The sequence below is a fragment of the Phyllostomus discolor genome, chromosome 4, assembly GCF_004126475.2.
Source record: "Phyllostomus discolor isolate MPI-MPIP mPhyDis1 chromosome 4, mPhyDis1.pri.v3, whole genome shotgun sequence".
In the NCBI taxonomy this organism is placed as follows: domain Eukaryota; kingdom Metazoa; phylum Chordata; class Mammalia; order Chiroptera; family Phyllostomidae; genus Phyllostomus; species Phyllostomus discolor.
This window is the reverse complement of record NC_040906.2, coordinates 189,443,798-189,471,415: the sequence shown is the minus strand read 5'-3', so window position 1 is coordinate 189,471,415 and position 27,618 is coordinate 189,443,798. Positions and strand designations below refer to the sequence as shown.

Below are 27,618 nucleotides of genomic sequence, written 5' to 3'. Positions count from 1 at the left end.
CTTTAGCTTCCTTTGAACTGCGTTATACTTGAGAAACTAAATCCAGAGCAGCTCCCTTCCCAGCCGCCGCCCCCCTGCATCTGCGCCCCCACCCAGGCTGAGGGACGCAGTCCCACTGTCCTGGGTCACTGGGCGGCTGCTTCTGCTCCGGCTCCGCTCTGTCTCATGTCAGTTGAGGGCAAACAGGTTAAGGCGCCAGAAGAAAAAACTCTCAACACTCTACAAAACACACAGCTCTTATCACCTAATTAAAATGCACCCGAAACAATCCACATGACCTCTCTAGACCTGTTACCACATTTAAATATGACTTTTTTTCTTCACTTTACCCATTGTTTTTTAAAATTGTTTTATTTATTGGTTTTAGAGAGACAAACATCAGTTTGCTCTTCCAATTATTGATGCATTCATTGGTCAAGTCCTGTATGTGCCCTGCCCAGGGATGGAACCCACAACCTTGGCATATCAGGACAATGCCCTGACCACATGACCAGGGTTGTTAATTGTTTTTGGGGACTCCATATAAATTAGCAGCATCCCTGGGTCCACTCTAGCAATAGGACAATGGTCCCATGTTTATGCTGAAAGCTACTAAGGGAGGATTAATGGTCATTAATGCTGCCGTGTGTTGTTAATGATAAAACTAGCCGTGGTCAAATCTTGATATCCAGGGGTGAGACTGGAAGGAAACAGCAATTTGTAAGTGAGACTCCTTTCACCTTACTGAGGCAAAAACTAATTTGTTCTGTGTGTGTAGCCCCAGGGCTGCCTGAAGGCTCTGGGTTAGGGCCCTGGTCCTGGCTGAGGCCCCACAGCTTCTCCCTGGTGTCCGGAGGCCCCCCCTGAGCCTACGTGCTTTCTGCCATTTCTCGGGTCTTCCCCATTCCTGGCATGGCATCCCAACCTGGCCTGTGTTTGTATTTATGCTGGGCGGAAAACATCTACTTTGAGTTTTAACAAAACGATTTAAAATTTCTCTGAGTGGAACACTCTTTTCTTCCAAAATAAATAATAGCGCTGATCATTTTTATACTGAGAAATGGCAACTCCAGCCAATCAGCAGTGACACCAATAGTTGTGTAGGTCTATTGGTTGCAGACACGAAGGGAAAATTAAACCCAAACTGCCAGGCCCAGGATTAGGAGAACCCAAACAGAACAGAATCACCTGTGGCTCTCATAGATAGGGGAGGCACCGTCATCTGGGAGAGCACCCTATTGTAAGGGCTCACATGAGCCCCCATCGTTAAAATTCAGGCGTCAGCATGGACCCCAGACCATCCTGGTTCTTTCTGAAGCTGCCTGCTCACACTGGGGCTTTGTTTTTCCTCTGGCTTAGCTGCAGCTATTTTTATTAAATATCAAGTTTTCTTTGTGGACAGGAAATTGATATAGCATTGTAATTTTGTTTGAACCTAAAAGTATCAAGTTTTCTCATTTTATATTACACATCTAATGATTAGAAATTTTAGAGACTGTTTTTAGATTAAGATGCCATCCCTTATTTTGTTTTTCAGGATAAATTCAGAGGGAGTCACAGAAACAACAAACTTCGCACATTTCTAAGAAAGCAATTATTTTGGGTTGGTGGCCTTTGCCTTGGCTCTCCCCTGGCATAGAAGAGCAACATCTGATTGATCACATGGTAGAAATTTTCCTCCAGGATGGAGCAGGCAGGCACTGCATGTTCCAGAGACACCCCAGTTTGCTGGTGCCTCTCCTAGAAAACACTTAGCTTTCTGTATTAGGGGCCAGAAATAGTTGTGAAAGTGACAGGTCCTGCTCAGGCACAACTATGGTTTTGGCTGTGACTCACTGCCGTGGTTGTGTGGTATTAGGGTAAACACTGTGGCCACACAGAAACCAGCGGTCACTGCTGACTGGGCAGTGAGATGGGGGATGGGCGGACAGGTGGGTAGACAGATGAGTCTGTCTCTACCTACATACATCCGTGTGTGTGTGTGTGTGTGTGTGTGTGTGTCTTGTCCTGGATTTGGCAGACAAGCCCCTGAGGAAGGCTCTTTGAAACAGTATCTCAGCAGAAGACATGACTTTCCACTCCTAAGGCCGTGAGGTTTATGTGCTTCTTTTGGATGAATACCTAGTTTCATTTAAAGTAAACCCCTATGTGTGAAGTGGTAACTCAGCTTCTCTATTTTATCCTAATGCAGCACCCACATTTAACCTGTGGTTTTTTTCTCTCCTGGGGGTCCCCAACTTTGTTTTATGGGCTTTGTACATAAGCTCTTGGTACTAAATAATAGAAAACCAAATAAGAATCTAACATATTTTTCTAATTTGATTTTTAAAATAAAAGTATCAATTAAAAACTAAAAATATATCCAAGAGATTTCTAGGCATTAAGGAGTTTCACTTTTCTGTAGTTTCATCACAGACAGGCACTATAACCCTAGCAAGTCTGATTTCCGCCGGCGTTGAGGCAACTTTAAGCTCAAACTTTCTGCCCTGTTTTATTAAAGTGAATGCATGTTTAGTTTGGCAGCAGGCTGAACATCTACCCTCTGGGAGAATAATCCCCAAGAACTATATAGAGATTTGGGGTGGCCCGAGGGGACACTGCCTATAGTGGTCCTCTTGTCGCCCTTCCCAGCACTTCACCATCCACAGCAAAGACTTCCATGATGTCAGGTTATAGGGAAACAAGTGATTTACCTGCTAAGGGAACTCACAGTCTAAATCCCTACGACCATTCTCCGTGGTGAGTTTGTGATGGGGCTGGCATCCCAAGCCTATGATCATGCAAGACAGGTAGTTGGTTGTTCTGTGGGCGTAAGATGGCTCTAAGATGACATTTTTATAGAAGTCAGCTCTCTGAATGACAATGCAATTTTCCATGTTTCCTGGATCCCGATTATTTCACTTAATCAAGAATATATGGATTCTGCCCTGGCTGGTGTGGCTCAGTGGATTGAGTGCCAGATTGTGAAGAAAAGGATCGCTGGTTCGATTCCCACTCAGGACACATGCCTGGGTTGAGGGTCAGGTCCCCAGCTGGAGCTGTATGAGAGCCAACCACACATTGATGTTTCTCTCCCTCTTTTTCTCTCTCCCATCCCCTCTCTAAAAATAAATTAATTAAATCTTTTGTTTAAATATATGGGTTCTGAATACAGTATGGGCAGAATTATTATTTTTTGCCTGAAGAACTAAATTCAAACCCACTTTTTTCTCCTTTATGAATTTGAATTTCAATGAAGAAAAGAAGAACAATTCTTAGTTTAACACACACACACACACACACACACACGTCCTGGGAGGCAAATGAAAAAAAAAATCTCTCTAAGTTATCTCAAGACTCAACTGAAAAAGAGGCAAAATGCAAATATCCAACTTTCCTCTGAACCCTAGGAGCGTTATTCCCGTCCACATGGTGCAGCTTATGCTTGTAAGTGCCTTAAACATTACTTGGGATACTGCAAACACTTTCGCAAATAATAATTCAAGGAAATAAAGTTGTTAGAGGAAATGAGCAGCTGGAAGCCGTCCAGGCGGAACGGTCATCATTGTCTGTGAACTACTCAGGCACATGTGTCTGACTCCTGACTGAAGCAACAGCACAACATGCAGCGGTCACTTTACCTTCACGAATGAATGGAACATCCCCTTTGGGTCCGGTTTTGTCAGAATAGCATTTCCTTCAAGATCTTTGCTCTTTTCACTACATTTCTTCAACAGAAAATGTGACAAAAATTCCAGAGGTTTGTCCTGAAAAATCCACAACCCCGGCACCCCCCAAAAATTGTATTTAAAGCCTTCATCAGAAATATAGGTCAACAAAACTGTAGTAGAAAAGAGGACATGTTCTTTAGTAGAGTTTGCAATGTTCTACCTAATTAATTTATAAGTCCAGCAAACAAAGTAATGATTATTCAACCAACTAGAGTCAGTAAGTGGGACCTTCTGGTTAATCATACATTCCAGTTGCCATGTATACTCTTGATTCTCGACTGACTGTCATAATTCAAGTTGGATGCCAAGGTCTTACAGGGGGGTCTCAAGATCTTCAGAACCAAAGTGGCCCACACACCAGCCTCTTGGCCAGATGAGGAAGAGGGCAGGAGGGATCTTATCTTTCAGCAGAAAGGAGGCTTGGGAGAGGGACTACGCAGCTAAGTGGCTGGGAAAAGCACTCAAATTTGGTTCCATCCACAGTTATTTTTAAATAATGAGCTGGCAGTAAGCACACTTAACCTACACCAAACACATCTAGTACATCTTTGGTGTTTCGGGAGACAGTGCAGGACCTTTCAAAGTCTCAGTGTCGCCCCCGGAAAACTTCCCTGGTCATTCAAAGCTCACCAGAGCCCTCATCCCTCAGCTGCCCCGGGACTGGCTGGAGCGCCTGGAGCTGAGACTTCAGGGAAGGGAAATCACCACCCGCTACAGCTTCTCAGGCTCCACAGCAAACCCCTAGCCCTGGGGACACCTGGTGGTTGCCCGGGAAGCCACGGTGGAACCAAAGCAGACACAGGACAGAACAGGAGAACGCACGCAAAGACAAGGTGAAATCCGCCCACACAGTCAAGTTACTGCAGCGGAAGAGACGGATTGGAGAACCTCTCACTGAAAGACGAAAGCCCTTACACAGCACCCAGCGTGTCTGTGCCGTCCCTAATCTCGTCCTCCTGTCCACTCCCCCCGCCCCACGGCTGCCCAGTCCACTTTCCCGGAGCCTCATGAGGGTCTCGGGGCCTCTGCTCACTGTGTCCTCACACATGGACTGACTATTCCGGGAGAGCGTCCAAGGTTTGTTTCTGATGGAAATGCGTCATCAGGCGTCCCCCACGCTGGCCCCCAGCCAGAAGATGGACAGGCTTCTTCCCATCCTGCTGGGTTCTCTTTCCCTTCCCCTCATCTAGCCTCTGGGCCCTTCATCCTTTTCTATCTGCTTTCACTCTGTTTCAGTTTTTCTGTCCTGCTATTAATTGTTTTAACCATGGATTCATATTTATGTGAAATATAATAAAGCCACTCACATGTTTTTTAAAGAAGTCATTTCTGACTGAAATGATTCACAAGACAGAAAACAATGCACAGTGCAGCCCACTTTTGAATAATCTGGGTTTTCCTGTCCATCTGTCTGTCTGTCTTGTGTGCCTAGTAGACCTGGGGCCCAGAATCTGTCAGTGCTCTTCTTACAAACTGGTGTGACTTTTCTGAGGAATTGTGCCCTGGAGGGATATACTAGTTAAAAAACCAGTAATAAATACAAACTAAAAATGTATTTAAGTGTTGGGATTTCATAGTATACTTTATTTTTTAAAAAATGCTTACAGAATTTTCTCTTGAAAGCTCCGTCAGTCCATCTGCCAGAGCTCGTGCGGTCTCTTGGTTGTGCAGAGTGTTGGCCACGCCCATGGTGTCAAACATGAACTGTCCTGCAATCAATTTACATAACAGACGTGATCAAGAAGAGCACAGCTCGGTCCTCACAGTTGCTTTTTAGTGGATAAAGATGCAAAGAATAAAAATTGTGATTCTGTTACACCATGAAGGTTACCTACCATGATAAAAATATAAAGCCAGCAAAAGCAGCTAAATGTGCAGGGCATAAAAAGGACCCACCCCAGAAAAGCCGATGCTGAATAAAATCTACAACCTGGACAATAAGGAGAGAATGTGTGAAAATGAACCTTATAGGTTTAGATTTTAGACTCTCAATCCCACCAGAGATCCCTCCACACTCTCATTGATCTTTGTGCTCAAATATAAATATTTTAAGACCATAGAAAATAATATCCTAACATACATACACAGACATCTTTTACATTTAAAAATATTGGGCAACATGCATTTATATGAAAAGAATTTTCTTCCATTCTACTTGTTATTGGTCACATATATCATCAAGAGATCTGCATGCATACTCGTGTGTTACAGCTCTTGTGTAGAGAGTGACTGTGTAAACATGCTAAATAAGGAGCAGGCTGGGGAAGGGAAGAAAGGAAGTAAGGCATATGTATATAATGACTTGACTCATAGGGTGTTTTATTATATGAAAAAGGGGAAAAATTGAACAGGTAAAGATAGAAGGAAAACTCATTGGCCCATACGGTAAAAAAAAAAAGTATTTTAAAAAATGGACTGATTTAGATGAAGTTCCAGTTGACACAGGGCATCGCTTCCAAAAGCCTCTGTTGTGATAATTTGGTCAAGGCTGTGGAGCGTAAATGAGAAAATAAATTCAATAGTGTCCAGCAGGTTCAGCAGAGGACTCTGGAATCCATCACCCAATTACACATTTTAGGTAAAAAATAAATAGAACACAACTGCAGAGCCATTTAAGTAATGGGTGTCATGCTTGAAGAGGTGCTTAGTTTTGACAGAAAACTGCCATGGGAAAGGACAGAGTTCTCAGGCTGAGCAAACACGCAGCGCATTTGGCCTGGGTAAACAATTGACTGACACAGGATTAATACGACGGTAAACTCCGAAACCAGGAACTGGCTTCAGCACAAAGATGAATATATTTATTTGTCTTTACAGGTAATATTTATTAAATAGTATTTAATATTTATTTTTAATGAGTATTCGTTAGATTTGAAACAGGACATGAAAAACAAAGGGAATAAAGTAGCACTCACGATGTTGAGGAGTCAGCTTTTACATTCCTAAACTTGGGCTGGCCCTGGATGTGAAACAAACTTCATAATCAGACTGCAACAGAAGTAGCAAGAGTTCTTACCGATCATCCTGCCACTGATGTTCTTCTGCAACTCCTTGAAGAGAGGACTTAACTGTTTCCTTACTGATTTCAAGGTGTCTTCCAGGAAGTCTGTGAGGCTGGACCATGTCTGCAGCTTCGATTCGCTGAAGTAGATGGAGGGGGGAGCCCTTCCCTGTGGGGGTCCCAGCCAGTTGCTAAGAACTGACACAATTTCCTCCTCTTATTAGTGCAGACATAAGCTTAGGTGAAATCATACTTCTTTCAGATAGTATGCACGCGCACGTGCATGCACGCACACACACACACACACACACACACCCCTTAGCTGTATTTACATCAGGCTTATTATCCTTTCTCCTTAGAAGGCTAAGATAAACACCCACAGTCTGCTTTCAAAGGTAAAATTAGAAACTCAAGTAGGGGGGAGAAAACTGTACTTGAACAATGATTGAAATAAAAAAAAAAAAAAAGAAACTCAAAAAGATTACAATGAATAATATCAAATGTCTATCTACTTTTTGATAGATAGGGTTGATATATTTGAAATAAAAAAAATTAAATAGCTGCTGGATTTGTGCATGGGGAAGCAGAGCAGGCATCTAAGTAAGAACGTACCATGTTATGTTTTTATCCTCAAAACGAAAACACGAGGGAACCCCACTCTGCCTGCTTTCCCCATCGTACCACCCAACATCACCCCTGTCCTAGCCAGCCCTGCATGTTCCTTACATTATGTCAAGTTGCGCTTGCTCTCTCTCTCTCCCTCTCTCTCTCTCTCTCTCCAAATATCTCCGCACGACTCCAGCGGGTGCTTACACAAGTCTTTCTCCTTGAAAATCAGTTACCAAAGGGCACAGTGCCACGTTCAATTTGATTTTCCATCCCGGACGGACAGATAGGCTTGTCTGACTCTCCCCCACCCCGTGTTTATTGCTGACCGTGTGAAAATCTTTGTGACTGTTCTCCCAGAGGGAGACTAAGAAGAGTTGGGGTCGGCGGGGGGGGGGGGGGAAGGAGGACGAACAGGGGGAAGAGGAGGCAGAGGAGGAGAGAAGAAGGAAACTTGCTCTACAAACACAGTGTGTGCCCCTGCCCTGCTCTGCGAGGCAGATTCCCCTCTCCGGGGCCAAATATGTTCTCACTGGGGGATGTTGTCACGTAAGCTAAAATTAACAAGTAACTTCTGTTACAAAACCATATGAAATCAATGCGCTTTTTGTTACAGCATTTCCCAGACAAGTTCCCCAATCGTGGCAGCTTTCCCGTCTTCAAAGGTAATTTGGGATCAGAGAGGTAATGCTTTGTATTGTCTCTATATCACCCCAAATGCTGTGTGATAAGAGGCAGGGAGTTTTAAAGGGGAAATGACTCGCATTACTGTGACAAAGCTGTTGGTTCTCTTGTTGGTCAGCCAATGTTATGGTTCAATCTAGTATCTTCTGCATTTGTATCTAAACGAAACTTTGCTTCCAGGTGTGTTGTATCGCTGGCTGGTTTTCCTCTCACATAATGAAATGGAACCTGAGCAAGCCTCTTAATCATCTCTTTATGGCTGAAATTCATTTTTCCAAATAAAACCCTACTAATTATATTTACTAAAAACTATTCTTTGTATGTATTATTTCTCTAGATCAGCAACTATACATCTTTGTTTAACTGTGAAAGATGATGTTTTCAACTGAGTCTTACAAATGATGGCTTGAAGCAAATATTTGCAACACATAATCCCCTTTCTAAGCAAATGACAGAGTGATGGGAAATGACACAGTTTCAGAGAAGGAACGGTAGTTGATGTGAGCCAGAACCAGTATTATGTGGCCACGCTTTGTCTTTTGGTGACCCTGGAGTTGGTGGGCGTTATTGGGCCCGGGGTGGGGTGGGGGGCTTGGGGGGGGGGGTCATCGCCCGTGTACACTTACTGTGCTGGTAAGAGCCAGTTGCGATCCCGGTGGGGGCGGTAAATAACGTGCCAGTTAGTTGAGACAGCTGAGAAAGAACTTCTACACCTGCCTCTGCACACAAAATACTTTGATTAGTTTACTCCCAGGTTTCACCGTGGAACAGGTAAGTAGTACTTAGGAGCACTAATGAGCCGGCCACGAAAGGCCATAGCAGTTCTCGTCCTCATTTCAAATCCCTCATGGAACAGGTTACCAACACGTCGCAGCTCAGCCCTAAGTGCTGGGGCCCAAACATGGAATTTATGCGGACTGCACAACAGGGGGGAGAAGAGGGCGTGAGGTTTGAGCTTGTGCTCATTTTCACATCTGGAATACTCAGGCCAAAGTCACAGAAGAGGAAGTCTCAGTGTAAAAGGAGAGACATAAAACCATTAAACACGGAACAGAATACGATGGTCAAACTGGAGCCGGGCATTAATTTCACTCCCTCTTCAGTGACACTGTAGACTGAAGTTTGCTCATCATCTTGACTGTCCTATGGCTTCACGGGCTACGACACACGTCAGAGTTTAGCCAATTGCACACCTCAAATACGTACAGATTGTGGTATGTCGACTACACCTTAATAAAGCTGTTTAGAATTGTTAACAATTGTTAATGCCCCCAGAAGATGAATTTTAGGTTTCTGGCTTATGAAGTAACTGGGTGAACGACCATATCTTAACCGAGGAATCCAGGGGAGGGGAAGGGGGAGGGCTGGTGCTGGGCGGGCAATGGCGAGTTCATTCCCGATGTGTTAGCTCTGAGAGGCTCTTAGACGTGCCAACCGAACGAACAGCCGTAGGAAGATGCTGAGCAGGAGTTAGATACGAGTGTGCAGCTCAGAGGGACCTGAGCTGGAAGCGTCAGTTTGGGCGTTTCTGGCTTGTGGATTGAAGTCAGAGTCTCGGGAATAGACGAGACTGCATGGGGAAAGTGTGGGCTTGGAAAAGCAGAGCACCCAGGATCAAGCCCTGGGCACCTTTAAGGGTCTTGCGGAGGAGGAGGGGCCCGCGCAGGAGAAGGAGGCGAAGCTGCGGCTGAGGTGGGAGGAAGACAAGGAGAGTGTGGTCTCGGGGAAATCAAGAGGAGGAGGGGAGTTCCGAGGAGCGGTCCTCTGCGTCAAATGCCGCTGAGAAGTCAAAGCCACGTGAGGATGGAGAAGGGGCCAGTGGGTTTGGGCACGTGGAAGTCACTTATTTTCTTCTAAAAGCAGTTCCTGTAGAGAGAAAGAGACCACCTGCAGGAGCTTGAGGAGCAAATGACAGGTGAGGAAGGTAGACCAACGGTTCCCAGACGGTGGCCGTTGGGTCGGCAGCGGCAGCAACACCTGGGAACATGGTAGAGATGAAAATCCTCAGGCCCCGCCCCAGACCCACTGAATCAGACACTCGAGGGTGGGGCCCAGCGATGCGTCCCTCAACAAGACCTCTGGGGGATCCAAACACACGCTGAGGCTAGAGAAACGCTGGTAGAGTCAACTTAAAATGTGGCGAGGGAAAGTTTATGATCACTCTCATTTTTTTTTTTTTTAGGACAGGAGCTACTCCAGGTGTTCCTGGTTTGACAGGAGTGATCCACTACAGACAGAGAACTGAGGCCACACAAGAGGGTGCAGGCACAGAAGTGCAGTGGGGAGGTGAAAAGCAGGGGGCTGCGGAGCCCGAGTGGAGCAGCTGGTCTTCCCCTTGAGCAGAGAAGCTTCTTCTGCAGCGAACAGAAGGGGGGACGGAGAATGAAGGTAAGCGGCGGGGCAGGTGGTGGATCCGGCGTCAGGAGGGAAATTAGGGAGTTTTCCTGGGGAAGTAAAAGGTGAAGTCCACGGCTGAGAGAGAACATCGCTGGAAGGACTGACTCCAGGGGAGAAGGGAGGAAAGAGTTATTTCAAAGGGCGGGGAAATGGATTTGCCAAGGAAATGCGGTAGGACTGCTTTATTGGTGTGTCCACCCTGCCTGATATTTAGGCAGGGTGGACGCACCCCTTCCAGTAAAGTCAGGTCAGTAAGAACAGTTGCATTGCTTCTCCCAGCAGCCTTCAGCTGCCTTAGCGCAGGCGGGAAGAGAGTTTGCAGGTGACTGTGTTTGAGCCAGCGCTGGACTTTAGCCAAAGGGGTGGGGATTATGCCAGGAAAAAGACAAAGAAGTTCAGTCTTTGCAAGAGAGTCATGATAAGGATGACCCATTAAATCCAAGTTTAACGAGGAAGGAGCCAAGGACGAAGGCATGGTGATAGAGAGAGAAAGAGGGGAGTGTGGATGGATTGCAGCTCTTCAGGCAAAGAACTGATAGGGTGGGAATGTTGAGTTCATGAATTGGAAGTGGTACTTAAAGAGACAGGTGCTTGAAATCCAAGATGTCAGAGGTGATACAGCTATGGAGTGATGCTTGAGGTGGTGGAAGAGAGAGTTTTGGGCTGAGAAGCCAGGGTCATCTGACTGAACCAGGGCATGATGGTTCATCCAGGTGGAAACTGAACACCATTCACAAGAAGTTCAGGGATGGTTTCAGGACCCAGGGTGGGGGTGGGAAATCTGTTGTTTGAGTGCCACTAAGTTTCACTGAGACAGTTTTCATGTCACCAAACCTATTTATCTTTTCCTCTTTTGCCTTTATTGTCTGACTTTCAATCTTTTACTTTCCCATATTCTTTCTTTTTCTTCTCCAATTAGAAAATTTGTTGTGCTCTGATTATAAAAGAATGTAATACTAGTTTATTACAGAAAATAGAGACAAATAAGGTGAAAGAAAAAAATTTAAATATAAAAGGAAGGAAATCTCACTTATCTTATCCAACCACTGTTGACACCTTGGTATATGTCCCTTTCTGTATACAGACCCCCCCCCCAACACAGGTTATAAGCATGCAACCACAATATCTGTATTCTCTGTAACACACTTCTAAGCACTGTTGAAAATGATAAAAAAACACATCTAGGGATAGATTCTGTTACTATTTTGCTGTATTTCCTTATTGATTTTTCTATGCACATTTTCTCTATAGTTGAGATTATATTATTGTAATAACTGTAAAAAAAATAGAATCTCATTTTCCTTTAAACCCTTTCCCTCCTTTTGTTTTTATCCTTTCCCCTGGTTGAAGCTTGCTAGTGAAATTTGAAAATTAAGAACTTTAAAATTCACAGTTCTCTAAAGAATGGGTAATAAGAAACAGTTTGAGAAAATTTAATTTCATGCTCTCCCTCCCCTGTTCTGCTTGGTAAAAACCAAACAAACCCAGAGCCCACAAAGGCAGGGCTTTTATTTAACAGATAACTCAAGAGTGAATTTGATTTAATGTTTCTGAAATTTCCCTTCAAGTACTAAAATCAACTTCAAACTATAGTGGCTGCTACTAGGCAGGGAGGCACTTAAAATTATATCAGCAGCCTCGGTGATCAGCAATTACATTCATCTTCACAAAGCACGTCACTGTTTTTAGTGTTCTAATGTGAAGTATTTATATTATTACTTATTTGCATAAATTAAGTTTTTATATTTTTTGATATTCACGAGTCCTATAATGTCAGGTAGTTTTATCCTAAAGCTCACGGGAGGAAACGGAGGTTCCCAAACTGGCCTAAGGCCACGCAGCCAAAGTGGCCTGAGCAGGATCCAAGTCCAGGTTCTTGGTCTCCAAGTTCAGGCTCACACATTCCAGGTTCAGGACACAGCATGGCAAGCTGTGTCAGACTGACCAGTCACAGCTCCTGTGCTGATGAGGTGCTTTCCCTCGTGTCGTGCAGCCTGACTTCACTGTGTTTTCCAGAAGAAACAGAAACAACCTTCCTGCCTGGCTCTTGTCACTAGCGACCTTATTTCTACAGAACAGTTTACTGGGACCACTAGCCCCAAAGCCTGTTTCCTTTAAATGCATGAGTACACGAAGTATAAAGCAAAAAAGAAAGAAAGAGTAAATGCGACAGAATCATTTGAACAAATTCACAAAAGGTCGTAAGGTGGGCAGGACCACTACCTTTCAAGCCTCACCTGATGCTCCAAGTGGCACAAAGAGGTCCACGTGACCCCCTTCTTTTTCAGGAGCCACGCAGCTGCCTAATTTCTCCCAGAAGTCTCTCACCTCTGGCTTCAATAAATTTTTAATACCAATTTTATAGCCTGAGGAAGAAAATCGAAAAGTCGTATTAATTTGTAACATTCTCATGACTAGAAACTCTTAGCAGCTTGTGAAAAATGGAAGCACAATTCCAAAAGCCAACAACATCTGCCCCTCAGATCAAGATCGGCAGGGCATCTGGGCTTCCACGCCGTAGCGTGTCCAGGCCACGGAAGGTACCGCTGGACTTCAGCGTGGCCCTAGTCTCCTTCACGCGTCGGATTTACTGGACACTGCGCACTTGGTTGGGGACCTTGTGTTCCTGCCATCACCGTGTAGCAGTGGGAGGGACCAGGCTCATGACAGGGTTCAGGGCGGATGGCCAGTCAAGTCCTGGGACTTTGCAACCAAGTTCCAAAGGAGAAATGTTTCCCACGACTGTCAATCAAAAAATAAGCCACTTGGAGCAGAAATGATGCTCCAGGAGACAGCAGACGTCACCGCAGTGCTCACTCCCTGGGAGTGTGTGCGATGACTCAGCCCACCTGTGTGTGTCTGGGCTGATTCCGGAACCGGTCCTGGAGGCTCAGCTTTGCTGACCCCACAGAGGTAATGCACATGGAGTCGCACGCAGAAGCTTGGCAGTTTGCACCTTCACACTGAGAGGCACATAATGGAAGGTCCTCTCCAGGTGACTGGACTGAGATTCCATTTTGTTGTTTTTAAGGCAAAATCTTTGGGGAAAATGCCACAGTTATATAGAAGGAAACTTTAGGTTTCTGTGGTATTTTTGTTATTGCCACTGTTGCTTTAATGAAAGGAAACAAAGAAAAGGCAGCGTTTGGAAACCTTTCTCATCTGGAGATCAGCCCTGACTGGTGTGACTCAGTAGGTGGGGCATCAGCCTAGAAAGTGAAAGCCACTGGTTCGATTCCTGGTCAAGGGCCCTCGCCTGGGTTGCGGGTTTGGTCCTGGCTGTGACGCTTACGAGGGGCAACCAATTGATGTTTCTCTCACACATTGATGTTTCTCTCCTTCTCTTTCTCCCTCCCTCCCCATCTCTCTCAAAATAAATAAGTAAATCTTAAAGAAAAAAAAGAAAAAAAAAGAGCTGCGATCAGGAAAAAGCCCTGGCAGGCCCTCTTGCCCCGCAGGAGGTGCACCTGCTGCCACAGTGCAGACCTGCACTTGCACATCACTGTTCAGGAAAGAGCCACCATGTGACCCGTCACCAATGCAAGCCCCAAGTAGCAGCTGTGCTTTACTTTGGGGGATATAAAAATTGGGTGTGGAATACAACTAGCTTCATGCACAGGTAAACTAAACAAGAAAAGTGAAAAATAAGGCACAGCTGAACCAAAGACTAATAACAAAATTCACTGAAACTTGAGGTCCAGCCCCAGACATAGACATGGCAGTTCGGCGGGCGGTGGGGGTGCTCGCTCTGCCGGTGTGTGAGCTCCCTGCCAGCTGGACCCTGGGCCACCTGTTCCCTCTCCTCCCTCGTCCCACAAAGGTGGAAGATTTCAAGTCAGTAAAACTGAAACAATTCTATTTTAGGTATAAGCTAAGAAAGATGTAAGTTATAGTGTGAGGAAGAATAGAAACTAAAAGTTTTATTTCTAAAACATTCACCACCTCCTTCCCCCCCCCCAAACAGGTAACTACTGAAATTTTTAAAAGATGGCCCACGACCGGTGAACGATGTTGGCCGACCCTTTCCTTTGCATGCAGCCATGTGGAAGTACAGGGAATGCTGTTACTGCACACCGGCGTACAGATCTGGGTTTGCTGCTATTAAAATTGCTGAACTTTCATCAAACTTAACATTTTTGTGCATCAAAGGACATAATCAATAGTAAAAAGCAACCTTCACAATAGGAGAAAATATTTGCAAACCATATTCTGATAAGAGGTCAATACTCAGATCATATAAAGAATGCCTACAACTCAATAACAAAAATCAAATAATCCAATTTAAAAATGGGCAAATGACTTGAACAGACATCTCCCTAAAGATATCCAAATGGCAACCAGCATATAAAAAGATGTTCAACATCACTAATCGTCAGAGAAATGCAAATCAAAGCCACGATAGATGTCACCTCATACCCATTAGGATGGCTACTGCTTAAAAAATAACCCAGAAAATAACAAGTGTTGGTGAGATGGGAAGAAGTCGGAGGTCTTGTACACTGTGGGTGGGATTGTAAAGTGGTGTAGCCACCATGGAAAATGTAGTATGGCATTTTCTCAAAACACTAAAACTAGAACTACCATATAATCCAGCAATTCTACTTCTGCATACATAACCAAAGGAATTAAAAGCAGTCTCAAAGATATATTTGCATACTCACATTCATAACAGCACTAGTCACAATAGCCAAGAGGTGGAAGCAACCAAAATGTCCATCAATGAATGAATAAACAAAGTGTGGTATATACACACAGTAGGATATTATGCAGCTTTAAAAAAGGTAGAAAAACTTGCTACATGCTACAATATGGATGGACGAAACTTGAAGACATTATATAAAATGAAATAGGTCAGTCACAAAAAGTCAAATACTATATGATTCCAGTTATATGAGATATCTAAATCAGTCACCTTCATAGGAGCAGAAAGTGAAGTAGCAATTCCTTGGGGCTTGAGAGACAGGGAAAAGGGAGTTCTTGTTTAATGGTGTGATGGTTAATTTTACATGTCACTCTAATGGGGTGCCCAGAATTTTGGTCAAGCATCATCCTAGGCGCATCTGCGACGGTGTTTGGGGGCGACATTAACATTTGAACGGGTAGGCTAAGCAAAGCAGATTCCCTACTGTGGGTGGGCGTTGTTACCGCAGTGGAAGGCCCAAACAGAGCTACTCCTGCCTGGTTAACTCGGAGCTGGGTTGTCAACCTTCTTAACAACTGGGAACTTACACAGCACCGGAAGGTCATCCACGTGGACAGACACTGCATCGGTGCACAGTTGGCTGTTCTTTCCAAGCCCACCTTACCTTGCAGTAAATTGATTTCTCTGCTGTCTCCATCGCTAAATATTCCCACACTCTGTGCCTTCTGCCCATCCAGAGCTTTGTCTATGAGGTACAGCAGGCTCTCCAGGGTCATGCCGCTATGTTCGTACACCACAGAGGTGACACCCGTCCTGACACTGTCCACCACCATCTAGAAGATAAAACCAAAGCCCTTTACTTGAGACTGTTAATGATAGAAGTTTAATAAATATGTCTTCTGTGACTTGGAAAGACTATTGTTTTTTTCAGAAATTATGCAAAAGAGAAACATAACCTTTCTCCTTCACTGGGCTTTTCAGAATTAATTTCTTTTCTAATTATTAGAAGAGAAAATGATGTACATTTGTGTGTGCATCACTCAGATAAATTCTACCAACAAGTTAGGTTATTTCCTTCCACCCATACACAGAGACATGTATACAGCCTTCAAAAAATAATAAAATTGAGATCATTCAATTTTGCAATAGACTTCTGAGATAGATTTAACTTTCTTCTTAGTTATGAGTCTTTGAATTATAGGTATTGATAAAAATTTCCCACTTAAATAAAAATCAAAAACACTATTCCTTGAATTCAACAACCAAATAAACTTCACTGTGACAGAGTTAATCGGTTAGCAGCAGACAGGTCAGAAAGTCACTGAAGTCATTAATGTTTCACAAAACCTCAGGCCGCCTTCTGGAGATCAGAGTTCAGCAGAATGGAGAACTACCACACGGTTACACCCTCCTTTGTACCTATCCCCCAACACCATGTTCATAGTCAAGTAGCTATGACACAGTACTGTATACAGAAGACAGGTAGGAGAATTAACTTATTTTATATCAGGTTATTCACCCATGCTCTGTCACCAGTTACTCTCTGTGCCCAGCACAGTGAATTTGCAAGCATTAGGGAAACTGTGGCCCACGCGGAGATCAGAACACTGATCTTGCTTCCCTGTGGACCCACTAAGTCAGCCCTTGTAAGTGGTCAAGGTCCATCCCTAGATGCCCAGAACAGAAGTGATTTCATATCTTAAGAAACATTTTGGCCCCGGCCGGTGTGGCTCAGTTGGTCGGGCGTCATCTCACAGACTGAAAGGTTGCCATTTGGGTCTGGGAACACACAAGAGGCAGCTGATGGATGTTTCTCTTCCTCTCTCCCCCTCCCTTCCCCTCTCTCTAGAATAATTAAAAAAAAATATTTTGTTGCAAATAGGAATATTTTGGGAAAACTTTAAGTAGACTAGTCTATATAACCTACTAGATATTATCGCTTACATATGTCCCTATGTGTGTACTAATATATATATGTACTTCCTTTATTTTCCTTATTTATATCGAAATTAAAATATGTAACTTCATCATAGAAAGAGTGTTTTTTTAATTTAATGACACCCTCATTTTACAGACCATGAAACAGGATTTCTGACATTATCCCTTTGAGAGGTGCTGGGTACATATTGTTAATTCCTTGGTCATTGCAAAGAAGTTTTAAAATAATCTGCAATCACCTGGTTCTTTTGTGGATTAAGTGCAGCAAATTCAGTAAGTATTTATTGGATACCTACTAAATATAGGCAGTTTAGGCGTTTAATGCTTTATTTTTTTATTTCTTTAAAATTTTTATTTTAATTTATTATTATATTTTATTTAAATAGACAATCAATCAAACCATACATTTTATAGTTCACTCAGAGAATCTTAAAAATAACTAGTTAGTAATTCTTTTATTTTAATAAAGTTATGTTACTCTCAGTAATTACATATTAGTGCTCTTTTTAGAAGTAACAATTCTCAGTGAGCTAATACTTTATAGCAGTTTTTAACATGTACATGTATATTCACTCATAAAGCATGTACAGTACAAACCTCTGTTCAATATTTCCATCAGTTGGATCACTAGAGATTTTTAATGGTTTAACTTAAATTAATAACTTTACATGAAGTGATCCATATAATAAACTTTTGTGTTAGAAGAGACTTATTAAATAGTGCTTTGAATTCTATGACACAGCAATTAATAAATCTCAAATACCTAACAGGTATTTTCTATACTGAAAGAACTTAATTGAGTGCTATTTACACTGTAGGAGAGCATACCAAAGAACTAAATTAATGTTCTGTAATCAAAGAATGTCTATGCTTTAATTCACTTCATACATCCTAATCACCAAATTAAAATTTTAGGAACTTCTAATTCATCCATAACAACAAAAGTGTACAAAAATTGAGTGGAAGAAAATATAAATTGTCATTTTTTAGTTCTTTTCCTTTTTATTGAATTTATTTTGGTGACACTGGTTAACAAAATTTTACAGGTTTCAGGTGCACAATTCTACACCGCATCATCTGTACTCTGTACTGTGTGTTCACCACCCCGAGTCAAGTCTCCATCCACCACCATCTACCCCCGGGCCCTCCTCCACCCACTCCCACCCCCCAGGCAGCCACTGCACTACTATCAGTATCCCTGAGGTTTTTCTCTCTTTTTATTTTGCCCCATCCCTTCAACCTCCACTCAGCCCACCTCCCAAAAACCTGTCAGCCTGCTCTCCATCTATGAGTCGGTCTCTAATTTTGATTTATGGTTATCATTATTGGTTCTCATTTTTAAAACTGCTCTGTGTTTGCAAATTTCCACTTAGAGAGGACCAGTTGTCTTTTAGGAGATGAATCATTTTCATGCACTTGGTGGCCAAGGATCATCGTACAATCTGCAGTCTCAATGAAAACACTTGATGCGGAGAGGCCTGGCCTTCTGACACACTCTGTACCTCATATGCAGGAATCCGAGATGATATCAATATGAAGTGTGGTGGGGCAGCACATGAAGGGCTGTCATCATTTTTAAAAACTCCACACCAATTTTTCTTTGATAGTAGAGGGTAGGAATATCTTCCAGAAACATTTCTTCTATAAGGGAAAAAGGGGGGGAGCAAGTGAAACTCTCATTTTCTCTTAATTCAACTTTGATTGCATGTTCTCTGTGTCCATCAGCCACATATTGTATACGAGGCGGGTGGCCTCAGTACCTCAGTCTCTCCCTGCAGCTGGAGACAAAGGCAAATGGGTCTCCTGGGCAGGGTGGGGGCAAAGATGCCCTCTGGTCCTCTCTTCCTCCATCTGTGGGATGCCAGAAAGTTCTCTTGGAACTTAGCTTCTGTGGGACACTTAAAATGAATGTAGTAACTTACTTAGGGGTTCAAAACAACATTTTGAAAAGGGGCAGTGGAGAGATTTCAGGTTTTCATAGTCCCCCAGGCCTCACAGTTATCCGAGTAATGTCTCCATTCTCTCCAGCGCCACCCCCACCCCACCCCCACATTACCATTGGATATGCTTACACCCTAAAACATTTCGGGGAAAAAATGATATTTTTGCTCAATAACTTTGTGCAAAAATATATACTCTATCCACAGTATGGCCTCCTCATAGGGTTAAGAATACCTGAAATGTAAATTTTGAATGTTATATATTGCTTCCTTCAGAAAGCATGCTAAAGACCACTGTTTTTGCTCTATCCAAGGGGAAGAGCTGTATAATTATGAGATCCTACGTGTTAACTAGATTGTTCTAGAATAAATTCTTGGTATCAAGGGATGGTCCAGAGCCTTCAGGAGATGGGGCTTTGCTTACCGCTTGGGCAAAGCTGCCAAGGATGCCAAAACAAGCCGTTTCTCCAAAGCTTCGTGTAATCCCACTCGATCCCTCACAGTCTGGGAGAGACGTGGCTGGCATTGGGATTGCAACAATCTAGAGCAGCCTGTTCCGCTCACCCAAGGGGGCCGGTCCCGGAATAACTCCTCTGGAAGACAAACAGCAGCCGGCTGGGCTGTTTACAGCGCGCTTCTCCCGGCCAAGTCTCCATAGATAAAAGGCACCAAAACCAAGGCTGCACCAGGGCAGCATTCCAAACGGCAATCAGTATGGCCACTTTCACACTCTATTTGTGTTTCTTATTCTGTCCGCACTGTGGCTGCAAGTTTCCAGTCATTTCAGGTCAAGAAACAAAGCTCAGAGAACAAGCAACTCTTTTTTTTGTGTGGAAACCAGTTAATTTATAGGCTTCCCATCCATTTCTGTCCACCTCCTTGGCTTCAAGTAACTTCTCTTTGCTATGATCTTACAGAGGGCGAGTCAGTAAAATAATAAATGAATAGAAAGGAAAACTCAAATCGACTTTGTCGATTACCTTTCCACACAAGTCAGAAGGCTTAGCTGAAAGTGTGTCTTCCCCCACGCCCTTTCTACTTTTAAAAAAGTGCCCCTCTTCCTGCTCTTGTTCTCATGCTCATTTCTCCTCCTTTTCATCAACCCCAAGTCTTCTGAATTGTCCTGAACCTATTTCTTTGCTTAGGTTTGTGTTCATACTTCTCTCGCCTCCTTATCTTTGGTCTTATAAATTTGAGAAAAACTAGGACAGGCAATAGAGGCACTGATATTTGACCTTATATAGTTCATCTGAAATATTTTTTGCTTATTAATGAACTGGAAATATACAATGAGGAGAAAAAGAGCTTATCCTGAACATGAGTATTTCCGAGAGTGCCACCCACGTGCTAGTCCAGAAAAACAGCACTACCCTCCTCTGTGGGAATTTGCATGTAAATACGTTGGTTTCAACACTACTTGGTCAAGATAAGAAGTTTTAAAATGCTACTCACTCTTACGCAGTACAATTTTCTCCCACATTATTTTCCTTAGGCGCTTTTCTCTTTGTATCTCCTGTAGCTCCTCATCTTCTGTTTTGGGTTCATTCAGGGTCCCATAAACAGCGGCAGCTTCCCTAGGCGTCAGCCAGTCTAAGTTGGACACACAAGCAATGTAATGGTGCTTCCAAGCACCGTATTCATGATCCGTTGGCGTATAGGGCAGGAACCACCCAAACCTGATGCACTTGGGCATCCATAAGCAATCCTGCAGAGACAGAAGTGAGAAAGATGAGTTGTGAGCTTTTTAAAGGTCAGTCTCCTAGTCATAATGCTTTCAGGTACACAGATCGTTTGTTTTAGTACTTTAAGATTTCTAGTGCCGTTGACTTGCCATCTAAACTTGACTCTGAAAAATGAGAAGCATCCCTTACTCCATAGGAAAACTATTCTCTGATGAACATGGATGTTATATATAATAAATATCTGTAGTAGTTATCTTTGGGTACTCACCTAGTGCTCCCAGAGCACTTGGTTACTTTAACCCTAGATTCGGGGACTCCTGCTTCTATCAGTGATGTGTGTGTTCGTCCCCACCAGTCCTCCCCCTGAGAACAACTTTGACTGAGCCATGAGAGATTGCTCATGCGCCACCATTTTTGAGATATGAAAACAGCAACTTTCATGTGATGTAATCAAGTTAAATATCTAGACAGAATATCAGACAACAACCATCTGAAGTCGTGATGGAGCTACAGTGCCTAAGCACCTGTGTAGCCAAGACCCCGGAGAGAAGGGAAATCCAGGGGCGGGCCTGGTTGTCGGCACTGCTTTCACACCATTTGACAGTTCCAAAGTCAAGTTCAGGCTGACAAGCAGAGCAGAAGGTTATAAGTGAAAGCCTTACAAGCTCAAAAGACTTTTAGGCATTCTTGCAGGGAAGAGAGGAAACAAACTTAAATTGGGGACCCCCAAGGGGAAGAACCCTGGTAACCACACCAGGCTGTCAACTGAGATCCTTTTCAGTAAAGATGATAAAGAGCTGGATAAACTCTCACCAGGACTGAAGCTAGGTTTGAAATTTCTCACTCTCTGATTACATTTAAGGGATCTATTCCTAGCCGAAACAAATGCCAGAACCAAAAGCAAATTCTTTCTGAAGGAAGATAATATCATCCAGAGACTCAAATTACTATGTTAACTTCTTACACTCAGTATCTGGTACTCAATCAAAAGCACCAGGTACATAAGAAGACATTTGTCTTTGAATAAACACAGAGAGACCCTCAGGAGATCCAGATATTATAATTATAAGATATTAACTTCAAAAAGAAAAAAAAAACTAAACATGGGAAAATATATTTGCCAATGGTACCTTGGACAAGGGTTTGATCTCCAAAATATACAAAGAATTCACATGACTCCACTCCAGGAAAATGAACAACCCAATTAAAAAAGGGGCAAAGGACCTAAATAGACACATCTCGAAGGAGGACATACAGAGAGCCCAGGGGCATATGAAAGGATGTTCAGCATCACTAGCCATCAGAGAGATGCAAATTAAAACCACAGTGAGATACCACTTCACACTGATCAGAATGGTCATCAAAAACAAATCAACAGACAATAAGTGCTGGCGAAGCTGTAGAGAAAAGGGAACCTTAGTGCATTGTTGGTGCGAATACAGATTGGTGCGGCCACTGTGGAAAACAGTATGGAAATTCCTCAAAAAACTAGAAATGGATCTGCCTTTTGACCAGCAATTCCACTGCTGGGATTATACCCTAAGAATCCTAAAACCCCAGCCTATGCACCCCAATGTTCATAGCAGCACAATTTACAATAGCCAAGTGCTAGAAACAGCCTAAGTGTCCATCAGTAAATGAGTGAATCAAAAAACTGTGGTACATTTACACAGTGGAATACTACACAGCAGAAACAAAGAAGGAGCTCCTACCCTTTGCGACAGCATAGATGGAACTGGAGAGCAGTATACTAAGTGAAGTAAGCCAGGAGGTAAAAGACAAATACCATATGATCTCACCTATTAGTGTAACATACTCAACAAAACAAACAATCAAGCAAAATAGAACCAGAGACATGGAAATAAAGAACAAACTGACAGTAACCAGAGGAGAGAGGAGAGGGGTGATGTGGAGGAAAGAAGGGGAAAGGTCTAGTCAAGGAACATGAATAAAAGACCCAAGAACAAAGATAATGGGAGGCGGTGATTGAATGAGGGAGGTGGGGGATGGGTAGGGCAGGGGAGAGTAATGGGGGAAAATGGGGACAACTGTAACTGAGCAACAATAAAAAATCTATAATTAATATGTTTAAGAAATTAAATGGCTAGGTGGAAATTTTTGGCAAAAAAATCAACATTCTAGAATTGAAAAATATGATAACCAAAATTTGTAACTCAATGGACTAGTTTAAGAGCAAATTAGAATCCAGCAAAAGAGGTCATTAGTAAACTGAAAGACAGGCTAGAAGAAAAGTCCAGACTGAAAACACTGACAGCCAAAAGGATGAAAAAGACGTCTGAGAGAATGCGAGACTTAGGGGGTGTGGGGGATCAGTCCAAGATAAGTGTCAGATTCCCACAAGGGAAAGAGGATCAATATATAAGGAGACAGCATCTGAGAACTTTTCAAAGTGTATAAAGGACATTAAATCTCAGATTCAAAAATCACTGCAAAACACAAAACAGGATAAGGGTCATCAAGGAACATGTATAAAGGACCTATGGACAAAGCCAAAGCGGGGTAGGATTGAGGGTGGGAGGTGGGGGTGGGTGGGGAGAGGGAAAGTGGCAGCAGGAAAATGGAGGCAACTGTACTTGAACAACAATAAAAAAGAGAAAAAATAGCTTTTTAACTAAAAGTTTTATTACTATTAAAAAGACAAGATAAATATACACACTGACACATCCCTTCTAAGTACATTATGAAAAAATTACACAATAGAGAAAAACATCCTAACACTCACTAGAGAAAATAGAAATATTACCTTTAAAGAAATAACAATTAAACTTTCTACTTCTCAGCAAATAGTTATGGAAGCCAGAGAACAATGGAAAATTTTCCAAGTACTATAAAAATTAACTGGCAACCCAGAGTTCAAATTTTCAGCGACAATATCCTTTAAATATGAAGGTGAAATAAAGACATTTTAAGATAAAAACTAAGAGAGTCTGTCAGCAGCAAGTTGCATGAAAAGAAATATTAAGAATAATTCAGAAGGAGAATGACCCCAAGTGGAAACTCAGAGATGTAGGAAGGCACGAACAACAGAAAAAGTAAATATGTTGTTACCTATAAATAAATACTGACTGTATAAAATAACAGTAATGGGGGGTGGGGACTAGGTGAGAAAGGTGAAGGGATTGGGAAGTACAAACTGGTAGTTACAGAATAGTCACAGAAATGCAAAGTACAGCACAGGGAATATAGTCAACAATATCATAACAACTATGTATGGGGCCTGGTGGGCACCAGAATTATTGGGATGCCCACTCTGCAAAGTACATGATTGTCTAATCACTATGCTGTACACCTGAAACTGATACAAAATAATACTGAATATTAAACTAATTTAAGCATAATTTTAATAAAGAAGATAATAGTAATAGTTTTGTGGACTTTGTATATTTGAATGTTCGCATATTTTATATATACTTAAATATATTAAAAGTTATATATGACATTAAAATATCTGACAACAGCCTTGGCTGGTGTGGCTCAGAGGATTGAGCACCAGCCTGGAGGTCACCGGTTCGATTCCCAGTCAGGGCACATGCTTGGGTTGTGGGTCAGGTCCCCAGTTGGCAACATGCAAGAGGCAACCACACATTGATGTTTCTCCCCCTCTCTTTTTCCCTCCCTTCGCTCTAAAAATAAATAAATAAATTTTTTAAAGAATATATCTGACAAAAGCATAGAAACAAGGGCCGAGGGGGATGAAGTAAAATGTTCTAACCTCTTTGCATGACCTCCTACACGGTAAAATAATCCTAGGATGGGTGCTGTAATCTCTATGGCAGCCATGAGAGAACTTCTAAAGAATTTATAATTCTTAAGAATTAACAATAAAAAATATTGATAAATATTTAAGTACTCCAAAAGAAGACAGGGAGAAAAACAAAATACAAAATACATGAAACAAACAAAAAATAAATAGTACAATAATAGACTTAAGCTCAAATAGATCAGTATTTACTTAAATGTAAACAGACCAAATTAGCCCAGCTAAAAGTCACAGACTGCCAAATGTTAAAAAACCACCACCACCACCACATTCTTTTATGAAATATTTCTTTAATAGAAGGACATAGAAAGGTTGAAAGTAGAAAGACAGAAAACAACATACTGTGCAAAGAGTAAGCCTGGTTTTTTTTTTTTTACAGCAATAAATCCAGGCTCACAGATGGCTCCAGCACGTGGGCCCATCACAGAGATCGAGGTAGTCTCTGAGATCAGAATCTCAGCACAAGCCCGCCCCGGAAGGCGTGCACAGGTTAAAGAAGCAAATTATTGACTTGTTTTTTAAATTATGTCTACCATTACATTTCATTCAATCTTTTAAAAGGAAAACAGAGGCAGCATCAATGGCAGAGGATACTGAAGATCTAGACTTACCTTCCTCAACAGATGTTAGCCACAGAGAGATTAGTTGAAATTGTGATGGTACAGCAATTTTCAAGGCAATTTATCATGAATAAAATAATAATATATAACAACCAAAGCTTAAATAATTTCAATGAAAGAATGGACTCCTTTAGCCAAGAAAAAGTATTGTCTAAATAATTGAGTATTAATAAATTATTAAAATCACATGAATTATTAGAATAGTATATATCCCCTTACTTACAAAATAAATTACCTTATCTCCATTTTCTTTCTTACGGGTAAGTCAATTATGGTTCAGAGGCCCTCAGTTATCTTTTTTTTTCTAAAGATCTTATTTATTTTTAGACAGAGGGGAAGGATGAGAGAAAGAGAGGGAGAGAAACATCACTGTGTAGTTGTCTCTCTAATGGGGCACTCCCTAATGGGGACTTGGCCCACAACCCAGGCACATAGCCTGACTGGAAGTCGAACCAGTGACCCTTTGGTTCGTAGGCTTGCACTCAATCCACTGAGCCACACCAGCCAGGACTGTTTAGGGAAGAAAGTTATCCCAATAGCCTCATTACACACTACTAATGCATTTGGGCCCTATTACTAGGAAGTGATGATTAGTAAACCTGTTCCGTTAAAAACTTCCAGGGCCAGCTGACTTGCGCAGCAGCACACAGATCTTTCGGATTCAGAAAGGAAAAGATATAGAGAGAAATGAAGCGTGGTAACACTGTAGAGAAATCCACTTTGGCCACTTGCATCCTTTCTGAAAACTGGTCGTAGAAAAACCTAAGATGAAAGATACAGAAATTAAATTCAGAACACTAATTTCTAAAGTTGACTAAAATCCAGTATAAATATTAATCATTGTTCTTTCTCTAATGGTCTACCTGTAAAAAAATAATTAAATCCTAAATAACATAAGCTATATTTAAAAAAAATACTCTATCTACTTTCCATGATCCATTCCAAGAAATTAATAACCAAAATATTTAAAATTCACAAACAAAATCTGAAATAGGCTTAGTTGTTTAAGCTATAAATCTGGAATTTCTTTGTCCCTTTTCCATCACCCCAAGTTTAGTAAATCAGCAAGGCCTGTCAGCTCTACCTCCAAAATATAGCCCCAAATCCAGCCACTTCACTTCATCTCCGCTGCTGTCACGCTGGTCTAAGCCACCTCCAGCCTCCCCTGCACTGTCGCAACAGCCTCCTGATTGTCTCCCTGCCTCCACTCTCATCTTCCCAGAACCCATTCTCCACACAGCAGCCCAAGCGGATTTTTAAATGCAGATTAGATGATGTCACGTAGATGCGTAAAAACTTAGAATGGCTTCCCAATGCAATTAGACTAAAAACCTCTGGCTAAATCACACTTTGTGGTGAAATATTAAATGCTTTCCCCCTGACATCAGGGACTCAGTAAGAGTGTCCACTCTCACTACTCAACTTACCACACACTGGACACCCTAGCCAGCTCAACAAGACAAAATAAATAAGTGACATACATATTGGAAAGGAAGCAGTAAAATTGTCTCAGTGCATGTACCCTGCACGTAAAATTTACAAAGCAATTACAAACAACCATGGAATCTACAAAACAACTATTTAAATGTTGAATTTATAAATATAAAATTATCGATGATTTTCTTTTATTACCTTTTTAATGTTTGTAAGTTGTGTAGCAATGGCCCCTTTTTCATTTCTGATATTGGATAATTTGTGTTTTCCTTCTTTTTTTCTTGGTTACTCTTGCTAGGAGTTTATTTATTTTATTAGTATTTTTTAAAAAAGCTATTTGCGTATTGTATCTTTTCTTTTTACTTTTAGCTAATCAGCTTCTTTATATTTGAAGTGTACCCCTTGTAGTCAGGACATAGATCTTGTTTTTAGCTCATCTGACAGCCATCCCTTTATTTGAAGGTTTAGTCCCCTTATATTTAATATCGTTATTGATATGGTTGAATCAAAGTCTTAATTTTGTTTGTTGTTTGGTTGTTCCATCTGTTTTATGAAACTTTATTTCCGCTCTTTGCTTTGTTTGAATTACTAATTTTTTTGTATTCTATCTTAATTCCTTTATTGGCTTTTACAATACTTCTTTAATTACACTTTTAAATTGTTGTAGCAAGTGTGATATGCATCTTTAACTTCTCATAGTCTATGTAAAGTTAATATTACTGTAAGATTTAAACCAGTGCAACCGTAGAGTTCTCACTATCCTTCGTGCTTTTGTTGACATATACACTGCGTCTACTTATAAATCCCACAATGCATTGTTTTTGTTTTAACATGAATTTAAATAACTTAAAAATTTTATATCTTCCCACCCATTTACCATTTCCTGTGCTCCTCATTCCTGCTTATAAATCTCAGTTTCCATCTGGTATCAATTTCCTGGCCCCTAATGACTTTCTTTAGCATTTCTTACTGTGGGTCTTCTGATAATAAATTTCATCGGTTTCTTTTTGCCTAAAATTTCTTTATTTCATCTTTAATATTTGTGATAGTATTATGATTCCATTAATTAATTTAAATAATTTTCATCTTGTACCCAATTTGTTTCTGCTCTTTCTTTTTCTTTTTCCTCTCCTCCTCCCCACCCTTCGGCTCCTTCTCCTCCTTCCTCTCCCCGACATCCACATTATTTTAACAAGCCTAAGAC

The 27,618-nt window shown here is 41.8% G+C and overlaps 1 protein-coding gene across 2 annotated transcripts in view; it reads right to left on the bottom strand.

Moving 5' to 3' along the window:
* Positions 1-27,618, bottom strand: part of ECT2L (epithelial cell transforming 2 like) — a 67,308-nt gene that overhangs the window by 18,010 nt on the left and 21,680 nt on the right. For both annotated transcript variants that reach the window (XM_036024782.1, XM_036024781.1), the window contains 10 exons: positions 25,580-25,742; positions 20,350-20,602; positions 19,322-19,490; positions 18,460-18,598; positions 15,684-15,852; positions 12,615-12,743; positions 8,607-8,699; positions 6,706-6,888; positions 5,295-5,398; positions 3,600-3,725 (listed from right to left, as the gene is read on the bottom strand). In XM_036024782.1, coding sequence (XP_035880675.1) covers positions 3,600-3,725; positions 5,295-5,398; positions 6,706-6,888; positions 8,607-8,699; positions 12,615-12,743; positions 15,684-15,852; positions 18,460-18,598; positions 19,322-19,490; positions 20,350-20,602; positions 25,580-25,742 — 1,528 coding nt within the window. The remainder of the gene's footprint in view (positions 1-3,599; positions 3,726-5,294; positions 5,399-6,705; positions 6,889-8,606; positions 8,700-12,614; positions 12,744-15,683; positions 15,853-18,459; positions 18,599-19,321; positions 19,491-20,349; positions 20,603-25,579; positions 25,743-27,618) is intronic.